The sequence below is a fragment of the Clinocottus analis genome, unplaced genomic scaffold, assembly GCF_023055335.1.
Source record: "Clinocottus analis isolate CAN_PGR_092001 unplaced genomic scaffold, fCliAna1.0.p SCAF_11, whole genome shotgun sequence".
Taxonomy (NCBI): Eukaryota; Metazoa; Chordata; class Actinopteri; order Perciformes; family Cottidae; genus Clinocottus; species Clinocottus analis.
Window position 1 is genome coordinate 11,255,205 of NW_027175832.1, and position 10,171 is coordinate 11,265,375.

The following is a 10,171-nucleotide window of genomic DNA, read 5'->3' on the forward strand; positions in this document are numbered from 1 at the left end:
ATATATATATATATATATATATATATATATATATATATATATGTATATATATATGTATATATGTATATATATATGTATATATATATGTATATATATGTGTATATATATATATATATATATATATATATATATATATATATATATATATATACATATATTAATATGGCCACATTACAAGCTCCAGTTGTCTGCAAGACCTTTTCTAAAGCTCCTGATTTGCTCATAATTAGTGTAGACACACCTGTGCTTCTTGGATGGAAGCCTTCCATGTTTGTTTGACATGCAGGTGGCAATGCCCAGTGGAAAAAATAAACGTTGCTCTGTCAAATGGGCTGCAATGTAATCCTTTGGCGCAAATCCGCTCACTCAATCTACGTTGTTTTTGCAACAGAAATCAGCTAAATATTCAACCATTGAAGATCTTTTAGATAACACTTAGCTACACTTTCTGTACTCAAACTTAACAAACTCCAAGATCACCACCACTCCTCTCTCCAAGTCTCCCTCCACTGAAACAAGTAACATCTTGCAAGATTTCCGAACGGAATTACCTGCTTTCCTTCTCCTGACGACTGTGGCTTAGCGGTTAGCATGCCCGTCTTTCAATCTGTGGTTTGAGCCCCGGCTCCGCTACTCTAAGTCGTTCTGTCCTTGAGCAAGACACTTAACCCTGAATTGCTCCCTGTCGCTGTGTCTACGGTGTATAGAGCAAAAATGTAAGTCGCCTCGGATAAAAGCGTCAGCTTAATGTAATGTACGGTCCGCCAGGGGGCGACTCCTCTGGTTGTAGACTTCAAACAGGATAATTGGGACATTGTAGTTGCCAAAAAATGTCTTCTTAGGGTTCTGTTTTAAATAGCTCCACCCTTGCCAAATTTGAGGCTTAAACGAAGATTCCACAAACCAATGAGTAACGTCACTGTGACTACGGCCACGTCTTCTTTTATGGAGTCTAAAGTTTAGACACAATAGCAATTCATTAACTAACAATTGTAAATCTCTGTAGGCACTCTGTGTGTCACAAAACCTAAAATAATCTGATCCCGTTCATGTCAAAAACAAGCCCTTTTGATGGACGTTCAAGGATTACATTGATGCCCGTTTCACTGCGTTCTCGCTCCACACTGGACCAACTCGCAAAAGCTGTTGTCCACTAAGACACAAAAACATGGCAAAATCTTTCATTCATGTTGCAAAAGAACAAGCAATTAAAAGGCAGCTGAGGCTTGCATCACGTCCCTTTTTAACAGCTTGTATCTGTGCGGAATAACCATCTACATACATTCCCACGACAGACTTTGTTGTTAATCTTGCGGTGCATGGTTGTCTGCCTTGGTCTCTGTGCTGATACAGATACTCTGCATATCTTCAAGTGTATCTGTAAATCTCTTCCAGCTGTCCTCTGCCTGCTCTGTTGCTCTCTTTCAGCAGTGTGTGTGGTGGCTTTGCATCATTGTGAATACTGACTCTGCTGGCTTCCTCATCCGCTCTTATTGTTGTCTTTTTCTTTCTTTGTGCTTTTTTTTTGTATCGACAGTGAAGGCGCTCGCAAACAGCCACGCATCTATCAGCATAACTGCAATGCCAACAACACCACGGGGCCTTGACACCTATGGGCCTCCGTAGATCCATCATGTCTGTTTTTTCCATCCATCTGACCATGCTTCCTCCTGCCCTTCCTCCCCTCTGCCGCCTGCAGCCGCCTCACCGTGTGTGGCTTTTTCATGTGTGTGTTGGACGGGAGAGAATGGGGCTTAGATTCTTGGATCAAATTAGAGATATGCATAACACTGAAACACCAACAAAGACAACAACAGGGATTTAGGAGGCAAATTATACTAAATGTGTTAAAACACCAGCAAAACGGTACGTTTGCTACTGACAAATGAATTTGCTCATTTTTAGTTTCAGTAGAAAGACACAAGACATGATGTGTTCTGCTTAGTAGAGAAAATAGGTGCACCAACAGACCTTTGCCACAGGAAACTTGCAAACAATGCAATATATTTATGTTTTTTAGACTAGAATATTGAACTAGAATACCTACCTTGCATGCATATGGATATGGGATTCCAGCCATCCCCATGCATATTATTGTACAGCAAAGTTAATATAATAGCGGAAAAGGAACAAGCGTGCAGGGAAGGAGTAAAGATTCCAGAGTAGCTACACCGACACAGTGATGACAGAAGAAACACAAAGGTTATACGGAGCGTCTGATTCATCTCACCTCTTCTTCACTTCCACACATAAACAAATGCAGAGGCTTCTACATGTCTGCATTAAAGAAGGCAGCTACACTATGCATCACAGACACACACACACACACGTCTGTCTTTTTCCTGAAATGTTCTCCCCCTCCCTCCCTCCCTACCGTCCTCTCCCCACCAGGAGAGGAGGCTCCCACCTCCGGTGCCCAAAAAGCCGCCCAAGGGCCCCCACCACCACCCCCCTCTAGCCAGAGACCGCTCGCTGGAGAGCTCGGAGAAACAGCGGCAGGAGGCCAGGAGGCGCCTAATGGCCGCCAAGAGGGCGGCGTCCGTGCGGCAAAACTCGGCCACGGAGAGTGCTGACAGCATCGAGATTTACATCCCTGAGGCTCAGACGAGGCTATGAGGACAGTTTCAGGGACACGCGCGGGGTTGACACGCAAACGCGGGGAACACCAAAACGATGTACGCCACGGTGGAGGGGTGTAACCAAATACCAATGCGTTGAGCTTTTGGAGTGATTTTCTTCCAGGTCATAACTCATCAACACACAGACGTCACACATGTGTTACGGTCAGCTGAATTCACCCTTTACAGCGGTGTCTCTAGCTCCAATATTAAGAAGGCGCTCCATATTGTCTCATAATTATCAGATCCAGACTTTTTGTTTATGGTCAGTTTCGAGCATATTAGTTGCGCAGTGCAGAATCAAGGCTGACAGATGTTATTTTTTTCTTTACAATCAGATATCAATTAATAGTAAAGATATTGGGAAGCATCTCAAATGTGTGTCAAGCTGTCTCAATTTTAACAGACATTTTCAATGTAATTAATTTTAATCTGGAGCTCTTCTCATTGCACGCACACTCCTTTTTAAAAAAAGTAATGAGGGCCCATGAGTTTCTTTTGTCACTTCCTGTTGTAAACACATCCACCAGTTGATAAAGAAAATCTGGCCTCTCCTGCCAACATGTTATTGTGCTAATTATAGATACAACACAATGTGTTTTTTAAACAGCCAGTGTGTATGATTAAGAGGGATCTATTGGCAGAACTGGAAAACAATATTAATCTTTATTGTTATTGTTATTGTTATTATTATTATTATTATTATATAGGTGTATAATCACCTGAAACTAAGAATCTTTGTTGTTTTGTTGAGCCCTTTTTCTCTTTAGAAGGAGAGAAGGTCCTCTTCTATAAAGTCCTCCATGTTTCTACAGTAGCCCAAAAGGGACAACCCAAACCCTGGCTCAAGATGGAGTCAGCCACCGCAGTCCTCTGGAAAACTTTCAGTGGGTTGCAATTAGCAAACTCACCATCAGATGACGCCAAATCCTACTGAATAGACCTTTCAAGTTTTAAAAGATTGCAAAAACTATTTTTATATAGTTATCGCTCCTGCCAATAGTTAAATGAAATCCGCCCTCAGCTGGTAGCTAAACCTCATACTTTGGTTGAAGGTGTCCGGTCTGTTTCCACTCAGATCCCAGCATCACTGATGATAATGGTTGGGTGGAGTCAGACATATCTCTGTTACGCCTGCAACCCAACAGGGATGTCACGGGGTCAAGCATTGATATTTTGTCAGCAGAATTAATGCTTGTATGGAAGACAAATCATTTATGATAATACAACAAAAAACACATGACAAATTAAAAATACAGACTTGGACTCCTCCCTAGATACTGATATTGGCTTTGCGTTACACCCTTACCAACCCATGTGCATTTGACTTTACAGAACCCACAAGACCCTAAATACTGCACCCATGTGGGTAGCATCAGTTGACCATGACCTGTCCAAACCTTGAATACACCACGGCTTTACAGTGTATCCCCGTTATTCAGACACATGAAGGAACACCGGTATTGTTGGAACATTGTCTCCAACTTTTAATAACTGGGGCTTTTTATAAAGCTATGTTCCAGTGGTTCTCCACCGCATGTGAACAAAATCATCCCTTAGATTGAGCAGAATTGAAATACAATGATTGTATTTATTATTAATGGTTCTGATTCTAAGGATTAAGGACTCCTTTTCCATCCGCTGAGGAAGATCGTGTGATTAGCAACGCTCAACAGATGCAGTGTGAAGGAGAGATCAGGGATGCAGCCAGGAGGAGGCTGTGATGCCAGGCAGCTAGAAGCACCTTAACATTAGAAGTAGGATGAGCTCCAAGTTTCACAATTGGTCGGAAGTGAGAGTGTCAAAGTCAGACCTTTTGTTCAACCAACACTTCACTTGTAGATGCTGTATGAGATATGCCAACAAGTTCTCACTCCCTGCCTGTCAAATACAAACGCTCGGTCAGTGCACCTCGGCTTCTGATACCGACGCATTAGCGTCTGTTTGAGAGGCTAACTCCAACGCGAACCCATCCGCCTCGTTATTGGACGGTCAGCGCAACGGACGTTACATAAAGAGCGTGAGAGTCTGCATTGATCAGGTTGGAGATTGTCGGGTCAAACAAACATAGGACTTTCACCCAGTAGACCGCTGTTCATGTCAACGTTGACCTCATCATAATTGAGTTTTGTTTCGTAACTTGCGACCTTGCGTGCAAGATACCTAACAAAGCTACTTATATCAACCCTTACCACAATATTTTCCTAAAACTAACCAAGTAAACCTAAAAACTAAATGAGGGCGAGAGGCTGTGGCGTGTTCAGCCTCACAGCCTGGTCAGATTATACAGGAAGTGGTATGACTTTTGGGTCTTTGGGTAATACTACACAAACACAAAGGTGGACAATCTTAAGGGCGAATTATACTTCTGCAACTACAACTACGGCTGGCCACGCAGTCGTATTGATGGACTCGTTTTGGTTTCCAGTGCGTTTTCTATACGCCAGAACAGTAGGTGGCGCAACGACCGTTTAGAGTCGACCTGCACACCGCCGTTCACCAATATCTCCCTCCAGGAATTCACCACCATCTGCGTGTCCTTATACTCCGTCAGACGGGTTCTATAAATGCTCATATTTGAGGACCTCTTCAGCCAAACGTTCTTCAACGGGATCCATTCTTCGTGTTTCTGCTATGGCTTTTAAAAACAGCGGTATTATGCTATTAAACTGGGAATGCGAGACTCAGAAAGGATGTGGTTAGCGGACCAATCACAGCCTTGTGGGCTTGCGTTGCTTTGACGGATAGTCAGAAATTTGGGGTGACGCACGCAAAATGGCCGATTTGACCACGCAAGGTCGGCCATGCGTGTCTTGCGTGCTTGCGTCTCTGCGTAAAACCCGAGTATAAATCAGCCTTGACACACAAACAGACATAGTTAACATACAACTATCGACTTTTTGTTATAAGACAACACTTGAAATGCACACTGGCGTACACTCACAGGTAACTCTTTCAGGTCTCGTGGCCGTCTGAACACTGCAGGTGTAATATAGAAACAGTGTCTCTCTTCCCTCCGGAGAAGAGGCCGCCATGATCACTTTTGATCTTCATCTTTCCCTCGTCTCCACACCACATCACTTCTTTATTGGACTGAGGAAACTTCATGTAATGCTCAGCTGGTGTCTTCTTCCACCATTGTGAACCCTCTTAACAACAGGGACCATATTTTAAAGGGAAAATTTTGTTACTTGACAAACTTAAGTTCAATCGTTTTGGATTCCTTTTGGTTGGGATTATTTCATTTATTTGATTCTCCAGTCGAGACAGAGGACAGCACGTCACCTCAAATAGGAACCGCCAGCCAGGTATGCACAAAGTGTTCTACAGCGCTTAAAGACATGTTTCCAAATCGTCCGATGGCTAGTGAGGTTGCCCCCTTCGTGTTTTAGCAATTCAGCTTTTGATGACCAAAACTACAAGAACGAAGTTGTAAATAACATAATTTTCTTTTAACTCTGTAACATAGAAAGCCATCAAGTGAATTATGAAGTGATGAAAGTGTCAACAACACTATGTTACAGGAAAAGCCATGCCTAATAACATTGGTCACTTATTTTCTCCCTCCATGGTGTGATCTTCAACTCCGTATTTTACAGGGTACATTTACAAGCAATATTTAGTGGAGATAGTTTATGGAAGTGCTCAAAGAGGACCCTATAATTAACGAGATGGAATGAGGCTCAGTCTAAGTGCAGTGCAGTATTATTCTCATGGCGTCTCTGAAGTAGCTTTAGTTTTGTGATTAAAACATTGAATTTAACTTTATTTAAGATCTTTAAATGCATTGTTTTCTCCATTAGATAGATGTTGTTTAGGCAGACCACGGCTGTAAAAGTAACTCCGCAGAAACTCTCCATGCATTTGTAGAATGACGAGAACAGAAATGACAATATGGCTGGATGTGGAATATTCTTGTTTTGTTTATAGTTTTTAGACTTTTGAAGAGGTTTGCTAGGTCAACAAGAGCAGCTGATATGAAACATTTCTATTTGAAAACACTAATATTTTTCTTTAAATTAATCATTACAAGCGTTACAAGCAGTTGGTCGGCTTGTGACATTTCATCAAAATGCTCTTTGGCCTCTCTTTAATATCCTCACACTCAACCCAAAGATACCACAGCTCTATAGGTTTTAAATTACTTTGTTATTTATTCATTTAATGGCCCGTTCAAAGAAGTCTTTCTAAAGTTAAAATATATTTTTACATAAAATTTAACTTTTATGGGTGTTTTTTTTTTGGCTAAGGAATGACCAAGACGTGTTATTTTTATATTGCCATGGCTAGCATAACTAGCTTACCATAGCTTAATTTTAGAGCTTTGCTTTTATTAATATAAATCTAACACAATGTATGTAATGTATATTCTTGATACTGGAACTTTAAAACATCCAAAACGTCATTTCTGTTACTGTCACTCGGGGACACAGGGGCTTTACCCGTTAGTTTATCTTCTTTCTGAGCCCAAATCCACCAGTGAAAACGGTTACGGCGTTTTCTGTGTCTTTATCTTTTTCAAGTCTCAGGAAATAATGATGTCACAGTGATGTCATTATCTCAGTTTGGGCTTGGAGAGTTCAAATTTGGAACAGGAAGTGTTACAACCTGGAGGTGTGGAGTTAGAAATTTGAGGGGGTTTGACAGCAGAAAGGGTACAACAAAGAAGCCCTTCCAAGTTGCATGATGGGAAATGTAAGATCCAGCGTTTTGGAGCTAAACTAAAAGTTTGGATACCTCAGCCTGTGCTGCTTCTATTTTGACTAGTCGTTTTCAATCCGTCTCCTGAGAGTACTCCAACGTAATGCAACGAAAAACCCTAAACTAAAAAAAGAAGCCATTAAAAAGCATATAAATGAATGATTCATGTATCAGAGACAACTCCCAGTGGACACATCAACAACATATTGAATTTAGCCACAGATACTTAGACGCTTCTTGACCAGAGTTCTAAAGTGCCATCAGAAGACATTCCAGATCCATAATTCATACTCCAGAGCTGAAACACGTGGTTTCAACCGTGACAAAGAAAATCAAGATGATGTTTTTTGGGCCATTTTGTGTTAATCTGTGATAATGCCATTTATACTATTACTTATGCCAACATTTATTGTGACAACCTCTTATATAACTGCCATTCATCTCTCCAGAGCAACACTGGAAATTAGAAGTAGAATTTACAGAATTCTATTCTACGCTGATGATGACATGATGTTGATGAAAGTATTCAGTATTTATTTTCTTCTTTTGTAAAGATCAGTTGTGTGCGTGTGTGTGAGTGTGTGTGGGGGGGGAGGGGTGTAATTTTGTACAGGATCTTATTACCTCTGTGTTTAAATGATGATGACCGTGACAATGACAGTGAGCCATATTCAATGTGAAATACCCTTCTTATCAAGAGGAAAGGGCCATAAAATGCTGAAAGAGTTGTTTTTCTTTTTCTTTGAGCATTTACTGATTCATTTCTTTAGTGTTCCAGTAGCAAGCTTACTGTCTGTGTGTTTGGGAGAAACAGTAGAGCAGGAACAACATCACACCAACCGAGGGAAACAGGAAGAGATGCACGTTGGGAATCTTTAGTGTTTATTAGAATCTTCTCAGATAAAAGCCTTGATGACCTTTAAACATGAAGACACATCAGAACGGAGGCGCTGACTCATGTTGGAGATGCAAAAGTCCAACGTGAAGCTGTGTCAAAAGTAAATGTGAAACAAAAAGGATGAAAGCTATGAAAGATCAGGGATGCCGATATTGAAACAGAATTGCAATCACATTTTGTTTTGTTAGAATTAGAACTGCAATTAAAAAATGTAAATGTTATGTTTTGAAAACAGACAATTATTGACCCAAAAAAACGTTCACGCAACTGTAATGAAAATGGAGTGAAATGTAAAATGACTCAGCATTTTTAAACTAGACTTTGATTTGCTTAAATTAAGCTTTCTTTGCATTAAACTACATTTAAAAAAAGAAAGAGAAATGGAGTGAAGGAAAATAACATACAAAAATAACATGAAAAAATAAAATAAAAATAGAAGACACATAAAAATATATGTGGCACCAATTATCTGAAAAGTATTCAATTAGTGATAATCAACATTACGTTTCTCATTCAAAATGTTTTAGGGAATTCCATTTACGAACACATGAACATCACCAGAGACATTTGATTCATTCCTGCATCAGGAGTTCGATATGTCGTGACATTTGACTTTTTAATGCAACTCCATTTATTCAATAAAATAAAAAGGTCTGTGTATGGAAGAAAATCATATTGATATAATCAGCAACCATAACAATTACAAGTGTAACAATTATCTGTCGACAGAATTAAGCATTTCCATTTTAAATGATACATTTATACATGCTATGTATAAACGTATTTTTTATTTTTTAATTGGCAGTCTTGAACTTTCATAGTGGACAACCTTGGATGTAATGCTGCTGCTTTTCCTCAGGAAGAGAAAGGAAATGGGGTCTTTAAAATCAGGGTCTCCCAGACATGTTGGTCTGTTACTCAAACTGTGTGTGTGTTTGTGCGAGAGTCTTTTGTGTTAAAACGTTTGTATGCAGTCCATTTGTATATAAACCATTATGGAAGATGCACTGTGTGCGTGTGCGTGTGTGTGTGTGTGTGTGTGTGTGTGTGTGGTCTCTTTAAAGTGCTTCCTGAGTCCCTTGTTTTCTATGTCGGGCCTTTCCTCAGTACGGTCTAGTAGCCTCATCGAGTCCTTCTGTACATTAACTCTCCGCTCGTGTTTGTACAGAAAACGTTTGAGGGTGTTTCATGATGCATGCAGACACAATATAAGTACTTATAAATCTATATCTAAGTTGAGAACATGTATTTGATTTATCTATTTATTGATTTTTTTTTAACTAAGACATTCTGTTGAAGTGGTCTGTCATGCTCTTCTGATCTTATGTTGTATTGTAAAGAGATAATTATACGTCCATAACTATTGATGAACCCATAATAAAATTAAATATCAACTCTTCTTCCATGACTGATCTCTATTCTCAAAGTCAAAGAAATACATAAGAAAGAAAAGGATCATAAATCAAATATAATAAGACAAAAAGAAAATTGCACACAACTTCTGCATCATGTTTTTGTTCAATAAAATGGATGGACATTTTTTCAGATTTAAAAGCAAAAGTGGCAAATAAACATGTATTCAATTTCATCTCCTGCTACCCCAGGTAAAAATAAGTTTTTTGACATCATCATATTTTATAATGTCACAGGCAGATTGTCATGGGATCAAATGTTGCAATAAATAATAATAGTTTTTCCTCTCATAATTGCCAGAATGTTTCCTTTCATAATTAATGTCTCTCATATTTATCTTAGGCTGACAAAGGTTAAGAAGCGTGTGCTCATTGGTAAATAATAATAACAATCTTAAAATTGATAGTGCTGTTAATTTTGGAATTTAATCAACTTCCTGCATCTTGTTCCTGTGACTTCTATGACACTCTCCTGTAAACATTTCTGAATAAAACAAATTAAGTGATTTTGTCCACAGAAAAAATGCTAAAGGACTTTTATT

General features: G+C 39.5%; 1 protein-coding gene across 5 annotated transcripts in view; it reads left to right on the forward strand.

Moving 5' to 3' along the window:
- Positions 1-9,767, forward strand: part of LOC137801748 (disks large-associated protein 1-like) — a 92,993-nt gene extending 83,226 nt beyond the window's left edge. For 4 of the 5 annotated variants that reach the window (XM_068599155.1, XM_068599168.1, XM_068599171.1 and 1 more), the window contains exon 16: positions 2,392-9,767. In XM_068599155.1, coding sequence (XP_068455256.1) covers positions 2,392-2,616 — 225 coding nt within the window. In that variant the 3' untranslated portion in view covers positions 2,617-9,767. The other variant, XM_068599169.1, reaches the window with a different exon arrangement.
- The last annotated feature ends 404 nt before the right edge of the window (positions 9,768-10,171 follow it).